Genomic DNA, 24,408 nt, shown 5'->3' with positions numbered 1-24,408 from the left:
TCCCTCTCTCTGTTGGTGATGCATCGATATGACATTTTTGGACGATACCGATATCCAATATTTTCCTTTCAAACCTACTTCTTTCACTTACTTGCTGTGCTGTTTCGTTGTTCATTTGTTCAGTCGTTTCATTCTCAACCAGGATTTCTATGGAACACCGTGTGGGTGTTTGCGTGTCAAAAAAGATACATGTCAAATAACACTATTTGACCAATCAGGACCTGAATATGACTGCACGTCACATAATTTAACGCGTTCATTAATTATTTACGTGGTTATTACACATTGATGACACTATCACTCATATTTCATATGTCACAACGATTCATCGATACATATGCTATGATGCTGGTAAAGTTGTCTCATGCACCTACAGTGCTGGTCATTAAAAAAAAGCTAGCTTACTAATGGATGCAAACAATGTCCATAGCAAAACGACAATCTGTTTCAGTAGCTATATAGTTAGCTAGCTAACTATATAGCTAGGTGTCATCTAAAATTTATGAGACAGTTCTTATTTGATTAATGGTGGTCGGACCCATCTATGTGAAGCTAGCCACAATAAGGATTAGCCACAATAGTGGACTTTGCGGTTAGCCTTAAATAAAAGTATGTCTTTGACAGTGATGCAAATGAATACAAATAGTATAATTATGCCATATTTGAATAGATCATGCTCAACAAGTTTGGAATGTTATAAAATATCAACAAAAGATTATTTGTTAAATTGACAAATCTGTTGAAATCACACTGGATGTATTATACTTTAGAATTGCATTGGGGCATCCTTATTTCACTGTACAGTCTTACCTGTGGTTTGTGGCTCAATAAAATGGTATCAGTCTACTCAGTGACACGCAGAGAACATTAGCATCGTAGCTCTTATTGTGGGACTCTGAAACAACTGTGAATTGAACCACATTTATTGTCAACCTATGTATTGAACACTATTCCCGAGGAAAAACAATACTGCGTGGAAGTCTAACTCTGAGGAGGACGTTGGGGAACAAATATCTTGGGTATTGCTTAGACTGATACCCATTTCATTTATCCCCAATCCTTAGGTAAAGCTGTACAGTGCAATATGAATGTCAAGACACAATAGGCCGACTGGGGAGGTGATTTCAAGTAGCTGAAGTTCAATTTCATGAACTGAAGGTAAATTTCAATAGGCGAACAAGTGGCTACCTAGCTAATACTTACAAGGATCATTGCTAAGAATAATGAAAATGACTGCAGTTTCTACTGGTCATTATTTTCAGGCTGTTTGTATTGGTGCTAGCTAGGTACCAAGCTAAAGCTAGCTAGCTACCCCAGAGGTTTCGGTCGAACAAATAATGCTTTATTACCAACACGGTATTGTAAACGCATCGTCCATGGCCGGTGTTTGCTTGTTTGCAGACTTTTTTTTTTGTACTGTTTTGACAGTACTATTGATAGTAGTGGTGGCGTTTGGCTTGCACGTGCAAATTCAGAACACACAAGATTCTACAAAAGACCTGTTATTTGACGTGTCAAATTAAAAGCTTATTTAACTCGTCAAATAGTGTTATTGTCATAGTACTCACTCACACACACTTTATTCGATTCAGTAGACTATTGACATGGCCAGATTGTCTGAGTGCTGTCCTGAGGCTCTATGGGGTTGGTTTGGGTTAGTGAACGGAGCCTCAGTTCACTGAAGGGACTCTTCTCTTGTTTCGTCTCTTGACATTGTAGGGCTGTGTGGTGAAATGTTTCAGGGTCACTTGTTTTTAGGTTGTAAAGTAAGGAGGAGAGGGTTTTGGCCCAATTCTGCTCGACATGCGTTATTTAAAGGTTTTCTTTGCACTTACAATAGTCTTGCAAAACTCTGCGTGCAGTATTTCCATTGGATGTTTGTCCCATTTGGTCAATTCATTATTAGAGAGTGGACCCCATACTTTGCTGCCATATAAAGTAATTGGTTATAAAACTTAATGATACAATTTTGAGCCAGATTCTAATTGGAATTTTGATTTGAATGGCATAAGATCTCTCTGTGTCTCTGAGGGAGAGGGAGGTAGGGGGAGGGAGAGAGGGACTAGCTGACTAGTCTGCTGCCAAGTTGCACAAGATTGAGGGTTGGGTGGGGTGACAGAAGTATGTGGGTAGAGTGATTGGTCAGTGCGAGGGGGTTGGAGCTGGGGGTTGGAGCTGGGGGGTAGAGCAGGGGGTTGGAGCTGGGCTGGGGGTGGGTGGTAGGTATAGAACTGGGTTTGGGTTAGGGGTTAGAGTGTGGGTGGTTAGTCACTGTTTGCCTTGTGATTTTGCGCTGTTCTGACAAGCAGTTCAGGAATGTCCCTAAATCAACCCCACTGGTTCCTGGTCAATAGACCTGTCCTGCAGGGCATATGATTGCCATCAGATGAGATGAACCAATTTTCAGAACAGCACTGGCTGACTGGCCCTGCTGCGATTTTTGTTTTCCTTTGCAGCTGCTTGCAGTTGTCACTGCCTTTGTCTGTCAACTACCTATGTCTGTCTGCTACACAGGAGTCAATGGGTGACTCATTCCATGCATATCACCGACCCAGAGACAACTGTCATCATAAAGCGACTCAATTTAACCCTTTGTGTGTGTCCCCCCAGACAATGAACACATTTACATGGAGTTGGGTCAGAAGCTGTCTAAGTACTGTCCCAAGGAGTGGAAGAGAGAGGCCAGCAAGGTGAGTCAGTCTGCACAACCAAATAGTATCCAGCAAGCACATAACGTTCTGAGAACCATATATTTCTTAGGGCTTGGTGTGAGTGTGGTTGTCCTATGGTTATTTTGCATACAACCTCCCACAATTTTCTGGGAAAGATGCAGGATAGCTGCTTGGCTTTGCTCAGCAAATGTAAGGAATTTGACAAAAAAAAATAACTTTAATTAGTTGGTATTTCATTAATTCAACAGAACGTTTCCTCATGGTTCTATTAAAATCATGTTCTCAGAACAATAAGAACTCTCTCTGTCCTCTATCTTGTTAAGTGTGTTCAGGTGTGTTGGCCACACCTGATCTTAATGAGTGTTTCCTTTGAAATGGGGTCTGTTTGAATAGACTCAAATGAACAGCTTTGTATGAGTTAAAAAATAACATGGCATGCTAGCTCCATCTTGGTGGTGCAGTGGACTAATTCCATGAATAGAGAACAGAATATTATAGGTTTGAATCACGGTGATGCTGTGCCACAATTAAAAATAAAAAAAATGTTTGCATGATTTAATACCTAAGCAAATAAATGTCCACGTGTCCTATCTGTGCTTGGAGTTTGAAACAGTTAACCCAAACTAAGCTGGCGGTGTTATTAAAAGTTGTATTGAAACATTCAGTGAAAGCTTTAAGGAAGCTATTCAAAAACCTCCAAATAAATAATGTTCTCAGAATGTTAAAACATTCAGGAAACCATAGTAAAAAATTCTCAGATCTGCCCTGCAACCTAAAAATGAATGTTCCCAGAACAGACTAAATGTTCACTTCCGTTCTCAGAACTTTCTAAAACATTTTCAGTTTTCCCGATCGATTGAAACCATTTCCCTGTTTGACCGCTAGGTTTTATAGGTATTACAGTTGAAGTCGGAAGTTTACATACACTTAGGTTGGAGCCATTAAAACTTTTTTTTCAACCACTCCACAAATTTCTTGTTAACAAACTATAGTTTTGGTAAGTTGGTTAGGACATCTACTTTGTTCATGACACACGTAATTTTTCCAACAATTGTTTACAGAAATTATTTCACTTATATATCACTATCACAATTCCAGTGGGTCAGAAGTTTACATACACTAAGTTGACTGTGCCTTTAAACAGCTTGGAAAATTCCAGAAAATGATGTCATTGCTTTAGAAGCTTCTGATAGGCTAATTGACATCATTTGAGTCAATTGGAGGTGTACCTGTGGACGTATTGCAAGCCCTACCTTCAAACTCAACTTTGCTTGACATCATGGGAAAATCAAAAGAAATCAGCCAAGACCTCAGGAAAAAAATGGTAGACCTCCACAAGTCTGGTTCATCCTTGGGAGCAATTTCCAAATGCAATAGTACGCAAGTATAAACACCATGGGACTACACAGCCGTCATACTGCTCAGGAAGGAGACGTGTTCTGTCTTCTAGAGATGAACGTACTTTGGTGCGAAAAGTGTAAATCAATCCCAGAACAACTGCAAAGGACCTTGTGAAGATGCTGGAGGAAACGGGTACAAAAGTATCTATTTCCACAGTAAAGCGAGTCCTATATCGACATAACCTGAAAGGCCGCTCAGCAAGGATGAAGCCACTGCTCCAAAAGCGCCATAAAAAAGCCAGACTACGGTGTGCAACTGCACATGGGGACAAAGATAGTACTTTTTGGAGAAATGTCCTCTGGTGTGATGAAACAGAACTGTTTGGCCATAATGACCATCGTTATGTTTGGAGGGAAGAGGGGTAGGCTTGCAAGCCAAGAAACACCATCCCAACCATGAAGCACGGGGGTGTCACCATCATGTTTTGGGGGTGCTTTGCTGCTGGAGGGACTGGTGCACTCCACAAAATAGATGGCATCACGAGGACGGAAAATTATGTGGATACATCGAAGCAACTTCTCAAGACATCAGTCAGGAAGTTAAAGCTTGGTTGCAAATGTGTCTTCCAAATGGACAATGGCCCCAAGCATACTTCCAAAGTTGTGGCAAAATGGCTTAAGGACAACAAAGTCAAGGTATTGGAGTGGCCATCACAAAGCCCTGACCTCCTATAGAAAATGTGTGGGCAGAACTGAAAAAGTGTGTGCGAGCAAGGAGGCCTACAAACCTGACTTAGTTACACCAGCTCTGTCAGGAGGAATGGGACCAAAATTCACCCAAGTTATTGTGGGAAGCTTGTGGAAGTGGGTACCTGAAATGTTTGACCCAAGTTAAATAATTTAAAGGCAATGCTACCAAATACTAATTGAGTGTATGTAAACTTCTGACCCACTGGTGAAAGAAATAACATCTGAAATAAATCATTCTCTCTACTATTATTCTGACATTTCACATTCTTAAAATAAAGTGGTGATCCTTACTGACCTAAAACAGGGAATTTTTACTAGGATTAAATGTCAGGAATTGTGAAAAACTGAGTTTAAATGTATTTGGCTAAGGTAGTTGCAGTTGCAAACCGTAGTTAACTTCAGAATTCAACTGTATGACTCTATGGCTCCGACTGAATCATTTAGTTAACTATCGTTTCAACAGCAAACGGACTATCAGGGTTACAAGATTTGCAAGATTGACTGTCTGTTGGGGGGTAATCTTAAATTCAAATATGTGAGCAACTGCTGTTGTTTTCACTGTCAGGATGGAAGTTTTTGATTTTCTATTTGCAGAATGAATACACTGTCTTGATGGTTTGATTTGCTAGAAAATAACAAAACCAATGTTTTTCATTTGTATCTTGTTGTTTTCAGGGCATCGATCAATTTGGGCCTCCTATGATCATCCACTTCAGGGCTCAATATTACGTTGAGAATGGGAGATTAATAAGGCAAGTAATCCCACAGAGATCCTATAAATTACTATTTGATTCTGAATGCAATTCTATGAGTAATCTCCTCTTACACAAACTTAAGTTTAACAATCAGAGCCAAGTGTGATATCATTCTGAATAAGCGGTTTGGATTGATAGATACTGAAGCTGCTTGATTAGATCTAATACGATGGCGTGTTTCTGAGGACCAGGATAGAAAAGTGAGGGAGCTCATTGTGGCTTAATGTCCCAATGGGGGTGAAAAGGAATAAGTAAGTACGTTACGAAGGTTATGTCTCACCCCAGGGTAATGTCTTCTCCTACTGTACTACAGGAATCTGAGAATGGTGATCTAGCATAGTGGGATGTGTTTGTATCATGATGTCTCCTCCCCCAGGGTAACGTCTTCTTCCCCCGGGGTGTAACGTCTTCTTCCCCCGGGGTGTAACGTCTTCTTCCCCCAGGGCAACGTCTTCTTCCCCCGGGGTGTAACGTCTTCTTCCCCCGGGGCGTAACGTCTTCTTCCCCCGGGGCGTAACGTCTTCTTCCCCCGGGGTGTAACGTCTTCTTCCCCCGGGGTGTAACGTCTTCTTCCCCCGGGGTGTAACGTCTTCTTCCCCCGGGGTGTAACGTCTTCTCCTACTCTACTACAGGAACCTGAGAATGGTGATGTAGCCTAGCAGAATGTGTTTGTATCATGTCTTCTTCTCTCTTCACTTCCAGTGACCGCTCAGCCCGGTACTACTACTACTGGCACCTGAGGAAACAGGTGTTGCTATCGCAGTGTATGCAGAGAGAGGAGGCCTACTTCCTGTTGGCAGCCTTCGCCCTCCAGGCCGACTTGGGCAACTTCAAACGCAACAAGCACTTTGGGAAGTACTTTGAACCTGAGGCCTACTTCCCTCCATGGGTAAGTAGATCTATCCTTCTGACCTAACCAGTACCAAATGGAGTTTTTCACTGTGCATCTGCATTGCTTGCTCTTTTTTGTTTTAGGTTGAGTATCTGTAAAGCACTTATTAAAAAGGGTTTTATAAATGTAATTGATTGGAGTTGCCCAGGCAGTATTATGACCTTCCTTTCCATTCCCCTTAGCCCCTGTAACCCTTCATTGTTTGCAGACCTGAAAATGGGTATAGTCAGTGTAGTGCTGAAATTTCCACCATAATGCTACAGATATGAAAACATAGAAGGGTTAGGACCAAGGGATAAGGAGTAAATTAGGACCGGCTAAGTGTAGTCTAGCACACAGACTGAATGTAGGTTTGTAGCCAGTTTCATTAATCATTGAGCTCCAACAATTTGAGACACTACCTCATTGGAGCATGCTGGGATAGCTGGCTCTAGGACGCTAGTTTTATTTTCGTCCCTGGTAGTGGCACACAGCACGCTTGACTCTTTAGAGAAATCATCTGGATGTGAGCTGGCTAAACTTGCTGCCTCTCCTCTTCGACATGCCCCCCTCGCCTCCCGGACACGACGGTGCCCCACCCCTCTAATTACCAACCACTTCCTGTGATTAGTCTGTTGCCGTCCCATTGGTCCCATATCCACTTTGAAGCCACAGGGTCAGGAAATGGTTGTACATTCAGGAGTGGTACATAAATGCATCCTCTCAGGGTGTTCTCTAACTGGTTCTGAGTGAGTGACTGGGTTCCGGAGAAACGCCCCAAATCCAAACCTGAAACTGACTGAGTCCAGTGGGAAAAGCACCCTATCCCCTATATAGTGCACTATTCTGACCATGGCCCCTAGGGCTCTGGACAAATGTAGTGCACTACACACTGAGTATACCAAACGTTAAGAACACCTTCCTAATATTGAGTTGCAACCCCCCCCCTTGCCCTCAGAACAGCCTCAATACGTCGGCATGGACTCTACAAGGTGTCGAAAGCGTTCCACAGGGATGCTGGCCCATGTTGACTCCAATGCTTCCCACAGTTGTGTCAAGTTGGCTGAATGTCCTTTGGGTGGTGGACCATTCTTGATGCACACAGGAAACTGTTGAGTGTGATAAACCCAGCAGCGTTGCACTTCTTGACACAAACCGGTGCGCCTGGCACCTACTACCATACCCCATTCAAAGGGCACTTAAATCTTTTGTCTTGCCCATTCACCCTCTGAATGGCACACATACATAATCCATGACTCAATTGTCTCGAGGCTTAAAAATCCTTCTTTAACCGGTCTCCTCCCCTTCGTCTACACTGAATGAAGTGGATTTAACAGGTGACATCAATAAGGGATCATAGACTGACTAGGTGAATCCAGGTGAAAGCTATGTCATGGAAAGAGCAGGGGTTCTTAATGTTTTTATACTCAATGTATAGGGAATAGGGTGGACGACACCTTTTGTGCCCAGCTGGACGACGCCTTTTGGGATGTAATATAAGTATATGAGGCATCTGTCTTCCCCTGGGCGAGGGGTTTCATCAACCGCCATTAACCCAACTGGCAAGCCTTCCCTCCTTTCTTCTGCCAGTGAGCTGACATCAGAACCAGCAGAGGGAGTTCACTCTACTGAGAAGCTTGTATGAGAGAATTCCTTTGTCACCGCACTGAAACCAGCCTATATGTCTGCCTCTCTTCCAGGTGAAGGCCAAGCGAGGCCGGGATTACATCCTGAGACACATCCCCAACATGCACAAAGACCTGTTTTCCCTCACCGCCTCAGAGGCTCATCTCAAATACATCAAGGAGTGTGCCCAGCTGGATGATGTTACAGTCCACTACTACAGACTCCATAAGGTCAGAGGTCAACCTGGACGGACACACACACACACACACACACACACACACACACACACACACACACACACACACAATTAACTTACCAATAAACTTATATTTCTTCCCCAGGACAAAAAGGATGTGGAGGGTTCCATGACTTTAGGACTGACCTTGCGTGGGATCCAAATATTTCAGGTACAGTAGTAAGGATGGATAAATGTGTCTAGGTCATGTGTTATTAATGTGTATGGTTTCTATGACGATTTCTATCATGTTTCTGTTTCTCTCAGAACGTGGGGACAGTGAAGCAGCTCCTGTATGATTTCCCCTGGACCAATGTGGGCAAACTGGTGTTTGTGGTGAGTAGAGCCATAGAGATGGTATTTACTAAGAGGTAAGGCTGAGACGATGCCAGTATCGCGATACTTGTTAGGATCGTGGCAAGGAAATGTCGGATGTCATTAGGCACTTTGAGGGCCTAGGGGAGTCTCTCTCTTTCTGGAAGTTCTGTTTTGTCTCTCATGATCCCAGCGGTGACGTCTTTGAAACTTGAAGCCAGTCTTGACTTATGGCAGTGGTTAGTGAAAGTTCAGCTCCTACACAGAGTATAGTTGTGGAAATAGTGACACAGAGCTCCTCTTCTCTGTTGGGTCTTACCCCTAGCTGCTACAGTCACTTCACTACCAGCTAGTTGCCAACTAGTCAATGTTCAGGTCAACCAGAAAACAAACATCTGTTAACATCAAACACACTATCAAGCAGGTGAATAGTACAACAACAAAAATAATACAAAAATCAACATGTCAGTTTAAGCTAGAGATATCTGTTTTGTCGCACATCCGCATCTGCTGTGACAGAGCTAGAGCTGTGTTTGTTAGACCATGAGACATCCCGCAAATCGGTGTTCTCACAAAATCATGTGTGGCATCAAACAGTTTGGCCAACAAACTATTATGACCCCTCTATGGAAAGATGAGACTCTCACGAACATGGTGTTCTCCGTTTTGATCGTCTGCATGGAACCTGTCTGAATTCGGTACAGCCGATCTGCCAACTTCTGTCTGTAGCATCCAAACAGTTTGGGCTACACTCTAATATGACCTAAAGGTGAGACTCTCACGAACACAAACATGCCGTTTGTTTTTCTCTAGGACACCCACAAACCTCACGACTCGTCTGAAGGTCCCCTGATATCAGTTGAAAAGTGCTGAAAATTAGGTGTTAAATACATGTTTTCTGATCTTTCTTATCTCTCAGATATAGGACATGGACTATTTGTTGTTGTAACGTCTACGCTGGGAGTCGGGAAGCAAGTTCAGGGAGTGACTTAATAATAAATACACAAGGAACAAAACAAGAAACACGAGTAGCGTACAGACATGAAACAAAGGAACAGAAACAACGCCTAGGGAAAGAACCAAAGGGAGTGACATGTATAGGGAAGGTTAATCAGGCAGGTGATTAGGTCTGATGATGTGCTTAACGATGGTGACAGGTGTGTGTAATAATGAGCAGCCTGGCGACCTCGGGCGCCGGACAGTAGGGGGAGTATACGTGACAGTTGTTCTATGTAGTGAATCTGTTATTCAATGCTTTTGTATAGGCTAATAGCAGTAAGGCCAAATACCATTTTTCTTTTTTTTAAATTGATACGTCAAGGGGTCTTAAGATTCAAAATTAAATAGCCAAATGATCCTTGGTATGACCTTCTTAAAACAATTCCATATAGCTTAGTAGACGCTCCCCGAGCTTAGACACGGCTTAGACTCTCATGGTTTAATAATAAAGTGGTCTTCAATACATCTAAAACTAAAACCATTGTTTTGAACCAAATACATTCTCAAAGACCTAAACCTCAAATGGAGTTGTGTGTGACCGTTGAGGAAGCTAAACTCCTAGGTATATCATTGGATGGTCAATTATGGTTGAGTCATATTGACAAAGTTGTTGTGAAGATGGGGAGGGCTATGTCTGTTTATAAAAAACATGTTCTGTGTTTTTGACACAAATCAACGGTACTAGTTGTCTGGTCCTGGTCTGGTCCTGGTCTTGTCCTGGTCTGGTCTTGTCCTGGTCTTGTCCCATCTTGATTATTGTCCGGTAATGTGGTCAAGTGGTCAAGTGCAGCAAAGAAAGACCTAGCAAATCTGCAGCTGACTCAAAACAGAGCAGCACGCCTTGCCATTAACTGCACATACAGAACCAACAACAGCATGCATGCCAGTCTTTCCTGGTTGAGTGTTTCTCTTAGTTTTTATGAGAAATGTGCTGTGATGAAAATTCCAGATTTTTGTCTGCATAAATAACATTCTGATCAGAATGTCCAGAAATGAATTCACAGCAACGCACCGTATTATACAGAGCCATGATCACAGGAAATTCCCTTCAATCTCCAATTACTCAAACAGCAAAATGACCTTTTAAAAATCGGATTAAACAACATCTCATGGAACGGTGAAGACTGTGAGGAGACACAGACACTAACACACATGCTTGGTTTTTTATTTTTTATTATTGTATTGTTTATCGTATTTTGAATTTGCGTGACTGTCCTTGTCTATCACTGTATCAGTCTATCAGTGTTTTGTTACTTGTCGTGTTTTTTGTGGACCCCAGGAAGAGTAGCTGCTGCTACAAAAGCTAATGAGGATCCTAATAAACAAATAAGAAAATGTTGAAATGTTTCTTCAGTTTGGCTTGTGTCCCTCAATCTGGAGATTCAGCTCTTGTTTTGGTTGTAAGAAGTGCCGCAGAATAGTTTTCAAAGAAGAGACAGTTCTGCGTTCTCTTCTCCCCCCCTTCATTGTGTGTTTTTGCCTGTCGGGTTATCTGGCTCTCTAGCGAAGTGTCTGAATCCTCTCATGCATATCCCTCTGCAAACAAACTGAACATTCAAAAAGATGCAACACACACTGGTGTCTGAATCACACAGGGTCGTCGCTCCGTTAGTATCTCAGACACCAAGATCTTCCATAATCAGTGTTAAACATCAATCATACGTCAGCTGGATGACATGTAGATAGAATCCTTGTACGATATCTTCATGCTAACTCCTATTCCTCTCTCTCTTGTCTGGTTTCAGGGGAAGAAGTTTGAGATCCTGCCGGATGGTCTCCCGTCGGCCCGTAAACTGATCTACTACACCGGTTGTCCCCTGCGGTCCCGCCACCTCCTACAGTTACTCAGCAACAGCCATCGCCTCTACATGAACCTGCAGCCTGTTCTCAAACAAGTCCGGAGGCTAGAGGAGAACGAAGGTACACTGCATACCGGGACACACCTACCTGGCCATGCTGCCATCTTGCCATACTGGAGAAATTTGACTCCCTGGATTCTCCTGGTGTCTCTGCCTGATTCAGCATTCCTTCCCTTAGCCAGTTGTAATGTTGATATTTACATTTTAGTAATTTAGCACACGCTCTTTTCCAGAGTGATTTATAGAAGCAATTAGGGTTAAGTGTCTTGCTCAAGGGCACAGACAGATTTTTAACCTAGTCTGCTCTGGGATTTGAACCAGCTACCTTTTGGTTACCTGCCCAACACTCTTAAACCGCTAGGCTACCTGCCGCCATATTCCTTTTTCCTACATCTTTCATGTGTAGGGCATATCCATAATTCCTTAGGAGTGAATTCTCTATCTGACCAGCTCCTGTGAGGCTCTTTATCTGTGGTACTGCTGTGTCTAACCCTCTGTCTATCCCTCCTCTCCAGACAAGAAGCAGTACCGTGAGTCGTACATCAGCGACGCGTTGGAGCTGGATATGGACGGGCTGGACAAGCGTTCCCGGGCCAGTGGCAGCAGCGCCGGCAGCACTGTGTCTCACCTCAAACGCCTGTCTCGCCACTCTACCGCCAGCCACAGCAGCTCACGAACCTCTGGGGTGGAGACAGACAGTTTTCTGGCCCCCGGGGGGGCCCTGCACCGGGCCCTGAGAACCTGCAGCTCTTCAACTACTAGCCATGGGAGCTCACACACCTCGGGGGTCGAGAGCGGGGGCAAGGAGCGGATGCTGGACGATGATGGTAAGGCAATCAATTGCACATACAGCAAGGGACGCACACACACACACTTTTTTTTTGTCATGCCTTCTCCCCTGCTCCGCTAGTGATCATCACTGGCCCTCTGTCTGTCTGTCCCCCCAGAGATTCATATTAGTGTCTGTCTGACTGTCCCCCCAGAGATTCATATTAGTGTCTGTCTGTCCCCCCAGAGATTCATATTAGTGTCTGTCTGTCTGTCCCCCCAGAGATTCATATTAGTGTCTGTCTGTCTGTCCCCCCAGAGATTCATATTAGTGTCTGTCTGTCTGTCCCCCCAGAGATTCATATTAGTGTCTGTCTGACTGTCCCCCCAGAGATTCATATTAGTGTCTGTCTGACTGTCCCCCCAGAGATTCATATTAGTGTCTGTCTGTCCCCACAGAGATTCATATTAGTGTCTGTCTGTCCCCCCAGAGATTCATATTAGTGTCTGTCTGTCTGTCCCTCCAGAGGTTAATATTAGTGTCTGTCTGTCTCCCTCCAGAGATTGAGATGTTAGTGGACGACCCTAAAGACTATGAGGAGCTCCATGAGCTGACCCTGGACCTGAACCAGGACCTGTGCATCCACATCACTGAGGACATGCTGACCATGTCCCCTGACCAGACCAACGGATACTCTGGTACATACAACCACTGTCTTAGCTTCTCTACCCAGACCAGATCAACATATACTCTGGTACATACAACCACTGTCTTAGCTTCTCTACCCAGACCAACGGATACTCTGGTACATACAACCACTGTCTTAGCTTCTCTACCCAGACCAACGGATACTCTGGTACATACAACCACTGTCTTAGCTTCTCTACCCAGACCACAACATATACTCTGGTACATACAACCACTGTCTTAGCTTCTCTACCCAGACCAACGGATACTCTGGTACATACAACCACTGTCTTAGCTTCTCTACCCAGACCAACGGATACTCTGGTACATACAACCACTGTCTTAGCTTCTCTACCCAGACCAACGGATACTCTGGTACATACAACCACTGTCTTAGCTTCTCTACCAAGACCAGATCAACATATACTCTGGTACATACAACCACTGTCTTAGCTTCTCTACCAAGACCAGATCAACATATACTCTGGTACATACAACCACTGTCTTAGCTTCTCTACCAAGACCAGATCAACATATACTCTGGTACATACAACCACTGTCTTAGCTTCTCTACCCAGACCAACGGATACTCTGGTACATACAACCACTGTCTTAGCTTCTCTACCCAGACCAACGGATACTCTGGTACATACAACCACTGTCTTAGCTTCTCTACCAAGACCAGATCAACATATACTCTGGTACATACAACCACTGTCTTGTCTTATCTACCAAGACCAGATCAACATATACTCTGGTACATACAACCACTCTCTTAGCTTCTCTACCCAGATCAGATCAACATATACTCTGGTACATACAACCACTGTCTTAGCTTCTCTACCCAGACCAACGGATACTCTGGTACATACAACCACTGTCTTAGCTTCTCTACCCAGACCAATGGATACTCTGGTACATACAACCACTGTCTTAGCTTCTCTACCCAGACCAATGTATACTCTGGTACATACAACCACTTGCTGTCTTCATTCACTCTGTTTTAGGACAGCCTCCTATCTCAGTGAGACTGGTTGAATTGAACTTGGCTTGACGGTCAACAGATGGTGATGTATTAGTTGTTTTTTATGAATGTCATCCTCTCTGTCTGCACTGTAGGACTCATAGTGAAGGACGTCAGCTCATCCACCTCCAGTTCCTCTGAGACCGTTGTGAAGATGAGAGGCCAGAGCATTGAGTCTCTTCCTCAGGTCAGTGACAGTTACGACGTATCCTGTTTGGTACTGACTAGGGATGTTAACAGTTAACCGTTTACCGATTAGCCGCCAAAATAAATCTGACCGGTCATGCTTATCGGCCAATAGGCTATTTGCATAATGTAATGGAATTAAATTGATGCGTGTGTATTTTCGTTAGTTCGTCATGCATCTTCTTTATAACACGCGTGCAGCATATGTTACATGAGCACAACAACATCCCCTGTTGGACAGCTGTTCTATTGGTTTTCATATCAATTCTATTTTGTTGTTCAGAAACCAAAGACACAATCCTAGTGATATTAACGACCACATCCTAGTGAAATTAACACCATCCTAGTCAAATTAACAACACCATCCTAGTCATGTTAACAACACCATCCTAGTCAAATTAACAACACCATCCTAGTCAAATTAACAACACCATCCTAGTCATGTTAACAACACCATCCTAGTCATGTTAACAACACCATCCTAGTTAACAACACCATCCTAGTCATGTTAACAACACCATCCTAGTCATGTTAACAACACCATCCTAGTCATATTAACAACACCATCCTAGTCATGTTAACAACACCATCCTAGTCATATTAACAACACCATCCTAGTCATGTTAACAACACCATCCTAGTCATATTAACAACACCATCCTAGTCATGTTAACAACACCATCCTAGTCATATTAACAACACCATCCTAGTCATGTTAACAACACCATCCTAGTCATATTAACAACACCATCCTAGTCATATTAACAACACCATCCTAGTCATGTTAACAACACCATCCCAGTCATATTAACAACACCATCCTAGTCCTGTTAACAACACCATCCTAGTCATATTAACAACACCATCCTAGTCATGTTAACAACACCATCCTAGTCATGTTAACAACACCATCCTAGTCATGTTAACAACACCATCCTAGTCATGTTAACAACACCATCCTAGTCATGTTAACAACACCATCCTAGTCATGTTAACAACACCATCCTAGTCATATTAACAACACCATCCTAGTCATGTTAACAACACCATCCTAGTCATGTTAACAACACCATCCTAGTCATGTTAACAACACCATCCTAGTCATATTAACAACACCATCCTAGTCATATTAACAACACCATCCTAGTCATGTTAACAACACCATCCTAGTCATATTAACAACACCATCCTAGTCATATTAACAACACCATCCTAGTCATATTAACAACACCATCCTAGTCATATTAACAACACCATCCCAGTCATGTTAACAACACCATCCTAGTCATGTTAACAACACCATCCTAGTCATATTAACAACACCATCCTAGTCATGTTAACAACACCATCCTAGTCATGTTAACAACACCATCCTAGTCATATTAACAACACCATCCTAGTCATGTTAACAACACCATCCTAGTCATATTAACAACACCATCCTAGTCCTGTTAACAACACCATCCTAGTCATATTAACAACACCATCCTAGTCATATTAACAACACCATCCTAGTCATGTTAACAACACCATCCTAGTCATATTAACAACACCATCCTAGTCATGTTAACAACACCATCCCAGTCATGTTAACAACACCATCCTAGTCATGTTAACAACACCATCCTAGTCATGTTAACAACACCATCCTAGTCATGTTAACAACACCATCCTAGTCATATTAACAACACCATCCCAGTCATGTTAACAACACCATCCTAGTCATATTAACAACACCATCCTAGTCATATTAACAACACCATCCTAGTCATGTTAACAACACCATCCTAGTCATGTTAACAACACCATCCCAGTCATGTTAACAACACCATCCTAGTCATATTAACAACACCATCCTAGTCATGTTAACAACACCATCCTATTCATATTAACAACACCATCCTAGTCATGTTAACAACACCATCCTAGTTAACAACACCATCCTAGTTAACAACACCATCCTAGTCATGTTAACAACACCATCCTAGTCATATTAACAACACCATCCTAGTCATGTTAACAACACCATCCTAGTCATATTAACAACACCATCCTAGTCATGTTAACAACACCATCCTAGTTAACAACACCATCCTAGTCATGTTAACAACACCATCCTAGTCATATTAACAACACCATCCTAGTCATGTTAACAACACCATCCTAGTCATATTAACAACACCATCCTAGTCATGTTAACAACACCATCCTAGTCATGTTAACAACACCATCCTAGTCATGTTAACAACACCATCCTAGTCATATTAACAACACCATCCTAGTTAACAACACCATCCCAGTCATGTTAACAACACCATCCTAGTCATGTTAACAACACCATCCTAGTCATGTTAACAACACCATCCTAGTCATGTTAACAACACCATCCTAGTCATGTTAACAACACCATCCTAGTCATGTTAACAACACCATCCTAGTCATGTTAACAACACCATCCTAGTCATGTTAACAACACCATCCTAGTCATGTTAACAACACCATCCTAGTCATGTTAACAACACCATCCTAGTCATATTAACAACACCATCCCAGTCATGTTAACAACACCATCCTAGTCATATTAACAACACCATCCTAGTCATGTTAACAACACCATCCTAGTCATATTAACAACACCATCCTAGTCATATTAACAACACCATCCTAGTCATGTTAACAACACCATCCTAGTCATATTAACAACACCATCCTAGTCATGTTAACAACACCATCCTAGTCATATTAACAACACCATCCTAGTCATGTTAACAACACCATCCTAGTCATGTTAACAACACCATCCTAGTCATGTTAACAACACCATCCTAGTCATATTAACAACACCATCCTAGTCATATTAACAACACCATCCTAGTCATGTTAACAACACCATCCTAGTCATGTTAACAACACCATCCTAGTCATGTTAACAACACCATCCTAGTCATATTAACAACACCATCCTAGTCATGTTAACAACACCATCCTAGTCATGTTAACAACACCATCCTAGTCATGTTAACAACACCATCCTAGTCATATTAACAACACCATCCTAGTCATATTAACAACACCATCCTAGTCATATTAACAACACCATCCTAGTCATGTTAACAACACCATCCTAGTTATATTAACAACACCATCCTAGTCATGTTAACAACACCATCCTAGTCATGTTAACAACACCATCCTAGTCATGTTAACAACACCATCCTAGTCATATTAACAACACCATCCTAGTCATATTAATAACACCATCCTAGTCATGTTAACAACACCATCCTAGTCATGTTAACAACACCATCCCAGTCATATTAACAACACCATCCTAGTCATGTTAACAACACCATCCTAGTCATGTTAACAACACCATCCTAGTCATATTAACAACACCATCCTAGTCATATTAACAACACCATCCCAGTCATGTTAACAACACCATCCCAGTCATGTTAACAACACCATCCTAGTCATGTTAACAACACCATCCTAGTCATATTAACAACACCATCCTAGTCATATTAACAACACCATCCTAGTCATGTTAACAACACCATCCTAGTCATGTTAACAACACCATCCTAGTCATGTTAACAACACCATCCTAGTCATATTAACAACACCATCCTAGTCATATTAACAACACCATCCTAGTCATGTTAACAACACCATCCTAGTCATATTAACAACACCATCCTAGTCATGTTAACAACACCATCCTAGTCATGTTAACAACACCATCCTAGTCATGTTAACAACACCATCCTAGTCATGTTAACAACACCATCCTAGTCATATTAACAACACCATCCTAGTCATATTAACAACACCATCCCAGTCATGTTAACAACACCATCCTAGTCATATTAACAACACCATCCTAGTCATGTTAACAACACCATCCTAGTCATATTAACAACACCATCCTAGTCATATTAACAACACCATCCTAGTCATATTAACAACACCATCCCAGTCATGTTAACAACACCATCCTAGTCATGTTAACAACACCATCCTAGTCATGTTAACAACACCATCCTAGTCATGTTAACAACACCATCCCAGTCATGTTAACAACACCATCCCAGTCATGTTAACAACACCATCCCAGTCATGTTAACAACACCATCCTATTCATATTAACAACACCATCCTAGTCATATTAACAACACCATCCTAGTCATATTAACAACACCATCCTAGTCATATTAACAACACCATCCTAGTCATGTTAACAACACCATCCTAGTCATGTTAACAACACCATCCTAGTCATATTAACAACACCATCCTAGTCATGTTAACAACACCATCCTAGTCATGTTAACAACACCATCCTAGTCATATTAACAACACCATCCTAGTCATATTAACAACACCATCCTAGTCATGTTAACAACACCATCCTAGTCATGTTAACAACACCATCCTAGTCATGTTAACAACACCATCCTAGTCATATTAACAACACCATCCTAGTCATGTTAACAACACCATCCTAGTCATGTTAACAACACCATCCTAGTCATATTAACAACACCATCCTAGTCATGTTAACAACACCATCCTAGTCATATTAACAACACCATCCTAGTCATGTTAACAACACCATCCTAGTCATATTAACAACACCATCCCAGTCATGTTAACAACACCATCCTAGTCATGTTAACAACACCATCCTAGTCATATTAACAACACCATCCTAGTCATGTTAACAACACCATCCTAGTCATGTTAACAACACCATCCCAGTCATGTTAACAACACCATCCTAGTCATGTTAACAACACCATCCTAGTCATATTAACAACACCATCCTAGTCATGTTAACAACACCATCCTAGTCATGTTAACAACACCATCCTAGTCATATTAACAACACCATCCTAGTCATATTAACAACACCATCCTAGTTAACAACACCATCCTAGTCATGTTAACAACACCATCCTAGTCATATTAACAACACCATCCTAGTCATATTAACAACACCATCCTAGTCATGTTAACAACACCATCCTAGTCATATTAACAACACCATCCTAGTCATATTAACAACACCATCCTAGTCATGTTAACAACACCATCCTAGTCATGTTAACAACACCATCCTAGTCATGTTAACAACACCATCCTAGTCATGTTAACACCATCCCAGTCATGTTAACAACACCATCCTAGTCATGTTAACAACACCATCCTAGTCATATTAACAACACCATCCTAGTCATATTAACAACACCATCCTAGTCATGTTAACAACACCATCCTAGTCATGTTAACAACACCATCCTAGTCATATTAACAACACCATCCTAGTCATATTAACAACACCATCCTAGTCATATTAACAACACCATCCTAGTCATATTAACAACACCATCCTAGTCATGTTAACAACACCATCCTAGTTAACAACACCATCCTAGTCATGTTAACAACACCATCCTAGTCATGTTAACAACACCATCCTAGTCATGTTGGCCAACCACATCCTAGTTGTTGCATCTTTAGAGTCTCCCTCTTTCTACATTTCTAACAGATATTTTCATCTCTCACATATGGAGCTGCTGGCATCTGGTTCACTGTGTAGAACAGTGTTTTCCTGGGAATTGCATTTTGGCAAATGTTGGAAATGTTTTACATTGGCTGCTTTGTACAGTAGTTGTATGTTCAATACCAGCCGTTTGGCAGTGAGACGATTGGCTTGCTACTGTTGCATGATTCAAATAAGCTCTATAATGAAACATGACTGTTCCTTGTATTTTTTGTTGGTCATTTAACTATTTGGAACAAATTTAACCATTTGTTAGCCGGTTAATGAGGGTCGGTTACTTTGCATCAAAATTGACCAAAATTTGCATCCCTAGTACTGTCATTTTACATTTGAGTTATTTAGCAGACCCTCCTATCCAGAATGACTTACAATCAGTGCATTGAACTAAATAAGATAAAGCTATTTTGATCACTTATTCCTTTAAATTATCGAGTAAAACCTTCACAAAAAATATCTGCTCTCTGGCTAGAAATACTAAGGGAAAAGGCAAGTACAGCAGTTTTTACATTGTAAAACAAAAACGGAATACATTTACTGATTGTTTAGTTTTCCTTCTGTTCCCCAGACGACAGTGTGCAGGAAGCCTCAGACATCGACGGACCGCCACAGCCAATCCCTGGACGATGTGCGTCTCTACCAGAAGGGCTGCCTCCAGTGGGCGGAGCTATGCCAGGACACCGCCCACAGCTACACCTTCGGCTGTGCCCAGGAGCTGAGCGACAGCAGTGGTTACCAGGGCAACCTTGCCGAGCAGTGCGCCGGGATCCGCGGTGACCAGCTTGACGGCTTTCCCATCAAGAGGACCAGCAAGTACTTCTCCCTGGAGCTTACCAGCGACGAGGTCCCAGAGTTTGTGGTGTGATGGATGGCTGGGGGAGGCAAAAAGGGTGGCCTCATGACCCCTGCCTCCACCGCTCAGACCTGTAGATGCCACAGGAAACAGAATGGGACGAGAGAAGAGGGTTGGAGGTTTGGAGAGGTGATACTTGGTTTATCTGTCTGTTGCCATAACCTGTCAGCCATAACAGCCATCTGCACCGTACTGGGAAGAGTTAGATGGAGGTTAAAAGCCCTACATCCACCAGATTGACATCACCAGTCAACGTAACCATGGTAACACCTGAGACGACCTACACCGGAGAGACAGATAACGAAAGCCCTTTCAGAGGAATCTTTTGCCGAAACGGGGGTATAATAAATATTATTTAAAAAAAGGATAAACCTTTTCTGGGTTTCAAGAAAAGCTGGCAGCATCTTTTAATCGGACTGATAATACTCCAGTGACACTCTGGTTGGGAAAGTAAAGGGAAAAGTTAAGGAACGTCAAGGAATATCTCAGCATCACCCTGTTATTTATACAACCTCTGACCGTCTGCGTTTCCAAAGCATGTACTTTATCCAGAATGTTTTTTGGATCTGAACATGGGGTGTGCTAAGCAAAATAATACTTTCACAGAAAACTAAAATCAATGTCATGTGTTTGCCTACTATGACTTTAGTAATGCAGTACACACAGCCTATATCAAAATGTTCTGCCATGAAGAGTAGATCCCACTCCTTCCCCTACAAAAATAGATGGTGAAGCTATTTGTGCTATGAACCAAAGACAAGTTGCGTTAAACTAAAGAAAAAAACTTAATGTCCACTTATTATTATTATTATTGTTGTTGTAGTGTGTAACCAATCAATGAAATGATACAGCTTTGTGAGTCCATGACAGGATATTATGAAGTCACAATGAGCAGGTTCTGGATTGTTCCAGAAGAAACACTGATGATGTCCTGCATCTGCCTTCCCTCTGTCTCCAGTATGTAGTATGTATGACATAATCTCGGAGCCCAGAACCAAATCCAGCATGCGCTAGTCTGAGATTAGACATGACACGCCATTTCTCCTCTCTTTGCCAGGAAGTGCAATGTGCCAACAGTTCCTCTGTAGAGCTGTCTGCTAGTGTAGGGAGTAGACTGATATTAGGAACACACCCCACATGCCTTCATTACACCTATGCAAGTCCTGAACCACAACCGTGCCTTGACAATCAATCCCAGCTTCTCGCTTAGCAACACTTGCTCACACGAATCGCGGAGATCAGTTTTTAAGTCATAAGGCTCTTCTGTAACTTTATTGTTGGTCAGCAGTATATTTGGTATTTAATCATTGACATCAGACTTTAAAAATCATTATTCAAACAGTCTGTTTATTAACCAGTAATCATTGAAGGGGATTACCTCTATAATGATGTCATCTACCATCCCTATCCTACCATCCTTATAACAGACATATTTGAATCTGTGACAGTTAGTTTCCTGTCATATGACATGTAGCACGGGCAACGTCATTGGATGTTTCAGGTCTGCTCTGTTGCTTGGGGCAGGATGAGTTTCTACATGCCCTCACCTGTCTGTGTGCGCAGAGCTGAGAAAATCCTAGATGTAATCCACACACAGACAAAATGGAGTTTGGTTGTGTTTAGGCCAGCTCTCAAACTGGGATTTAGACTTTTCTTTCTGTATGCTGAAACATGATATTATTATTCACTCGGCTGTCTTTGTTAGTTTTGGGGATTGTCATGTTTGTTCTGTCTCAATTTATTATTTCAAACTGGAACTTGTAACATTTTTGTGTCTTTTTTTATTTGACCATTTTAGCTAATTGGAAGTTTTAAAGTAATATTTTTGGAATGGAGCATTTTTAGAACAATGAGATCCGTTGTATTTGTTGAAAAGGTATTCTTTGTGTGCGGTTGATGTCAGTCAGTATTATAAGCAGTGTACATTTATGTGACAGTATTACAAACCTGTGAGATCACATTCACTTTTTAAAAATATTGTGCCCTTTTTTTACCCAGTGATAGTCTCATTTCATCTTACAGCAGCTGAAGAAAGTTGATGCCTAATGATTTTTACATTGCTCAGTTAATTGGCCAAGAGCTAAACAATTTTCACAAGGTTTGAAACACACAACTACACAAGTCATGTTCATATAAAGACAGCTTTATTATACCTTACTATGTGGGGATCCAGACAAGGCTGTCTGGCCTCTTTTTTTTTTTTTTTTTTAATTTTTTCCCCTCAATGATCTATTGTCTTAGAGTTCTAACTAATAAATCTCCAAACCATACCTACTCAATATAAATGGAAAGTAGAGTTTGTCTTCCAAATGTCTTTCACACAGTACTTTTGCATTTCTTCCCCACTCAGTAAACCTTATTGAGAAGGCCGTGTTAGTTTCATTAACCTCTTAATTTCATGTATGGTAATAGTACATTATGCATGTACATTTGTAATCCTACCCTCATTTGTGTCATCTAATATCTCTGGAGTAATAAACAAAATGCTACTTCATGATGTATTTGGAATTCTACACCACTATGTACCTCAGTTAAGTAATTGTTTTGGGTCAACATTCTAGCTGAGCTTTTCCATTGCTGCTCTAGGGAGCTATGTAGGCTCTAGAACCTTTTTAGAATGTTCTAGAAACAGCTCTGCTGTGGTATAGTGGAGAGATCTGACAGTTCCACTTCTCTTCACTGCTGGTCTCATCAGCTGGACACGTCGGCCTAGAACCACAGAGCAAGGCATCTTGATCTAGAACCACAGATCAGGCCAAGGCAGCAAGACGTGATTGTTGGAAAGAAATGTATAATAATGAATACACTTATGAAATTGATATTGTTGTGTGATTTCAAAGTAACAGTGCATACTGTAACATTTTATTTCTAACCATGTTACTAGCTTCTCTATTTTTACTCTTATAATTTATACTTATTAATATTGGGTATCCGCGCAAACAAAGACTTGTTCACAAATTGAAATATTTTTCTGGTAGATCATTGATGTTCTATGCTGTATAAAGCCAGTGTGTGTCCAGGTACACCGCCATAAAACCAGAACAACAACCTGAAAACCTTAGCATTTTGTTTAACTCTCTCCTTTGGTGGCTTAGCTTCTACACACACCCTTACTGTATGTCTACAACTAAGTATCCATAGTCCTTTCTGTGAAAGGATTGGCCTTCAGGAAAAAAATGAATGATTTAGTTGTTTTGCCAAACCCTGTTGAATTGAAACAATATTCAATAAAAACCATACATTTTATTTGTCTAAGCTAAGCTGTCCTGACCTCTCTGATATTCTGTTTGGGCAATGTTGTACAAAACATTAAGAACACCTACTCTTTCCATGACGTAGATTGACCAGGTGAAAGCTATGATCCCTTAATGATTTTACCTGTTAAATCCACTTCAATCAGTGTAGATGAAGGGGAGGAGACCGGTTTAAGAAGGATTTTTAGGACTTGAGACATGGATTGTGTATGTGTGCCATTCAGGGGGTGAATGGGCAAGACAAATGATTTAAGTGCCTTTGAACGGGGTATTTTAGTAGGTGTCAGGGGCACCAGTTTGAGTGTCAAGAACTACAAAGCTGCTGGGTTTTTCACGCTGAACAGTTTCCCGTGTATCGAGAATGGTCCACCACCCAAAGGACATCCAGCCAACTTGACATAACCGTGGGAAGCATTGGAGTCAACATGGGCCAGCATCCCTGTGGAAAGCTTTCGACACTTTGTAGAGTCCATGACCTGACGAATTGAGGCTGTTCTGAGGACAAAAGTGGGAGGTACAAATCAAATTTTATTGGTCACATACACATGGTTAGCAGATGTTAATGCGAGTGTAACGAAATGCTTGTGTAACGCAGGTCAACTAATGTTGAATACTTATCGTTCATTAACCAATCATATTATACTATATTA

General features: G+C 41.7%; 1 protein-coding gene across 1 annotated transcript in view; it reads left to right on the top strand.

Annotated features, from left to right (window-relative positions):
* The window catches only part of LOC106611355 (FERM domain-containing protein 6), a 63,933-nt gene extending 40,174 nt beyond the window's left edge, over positions 1–23,759 (top strand). Inside the window, exons 4-14 of the mRNA XM_014211509.2 lie at positions 2,611–2,690; positions 5,438–5,514; positions 6,220–6,406; positions 8,089–8,244; positions 8,356–8,421; positions 8,517–8,585; positions 11,309–11,483; positions 11,938–12,249; positions 12,752–12,889; positions 13,998–14,089; positions 20,220–23,759. Of these exons, the coding sequence (XP_014066984.1) occupies positions 2,611–2,690; positions 5,438–5,514; positions 6,220–6,406; positions 8,089–8,244; positions 8,356–8,421; positions 8,517–8,585; positions 11,309–11,483; positions 11,938–12,249; positions 12,752–12,889; positions 13,998–14,089; positions 20,220–20,516 (1,649 nt within the window). The 3' untranslated portion in view covers positions 20,517–23,759. The remainder of the gene's footprint in view (positions 1–2,610; positions 2,691–5,437; positions 5,515–6,219; positions 6,407–8,088; positions 8,245–8,355; positions 8,422–8,516; positions 8,586–11,308; positions 11,484–11,937; positions 12,250–12,751; positions 12,890–13,997; positions 14,090–20,219) is intronic.
* Positions 23,760–24,408: the final 649 nt, after the last annotated feature.

Source organism: Salmo salar, chromosome ssa09, assembly GCF_905237065.1.
Source record: "Salmo salar chromosome ssa09, Ssal_v3.1, whole genome shotgun sequence".
NCBI classification, from domain to species: domain Eukaryota; kingdom Metazoa; phylum Chordata; class Actinopteri; order Salmoniformes; family Salmonidae; genus Salmo; species Salmo salar.
Note: the sequence above shows the minus strand (reverse complement) of the source record. Positions and strands in the feature narration are given on the sequence as shown.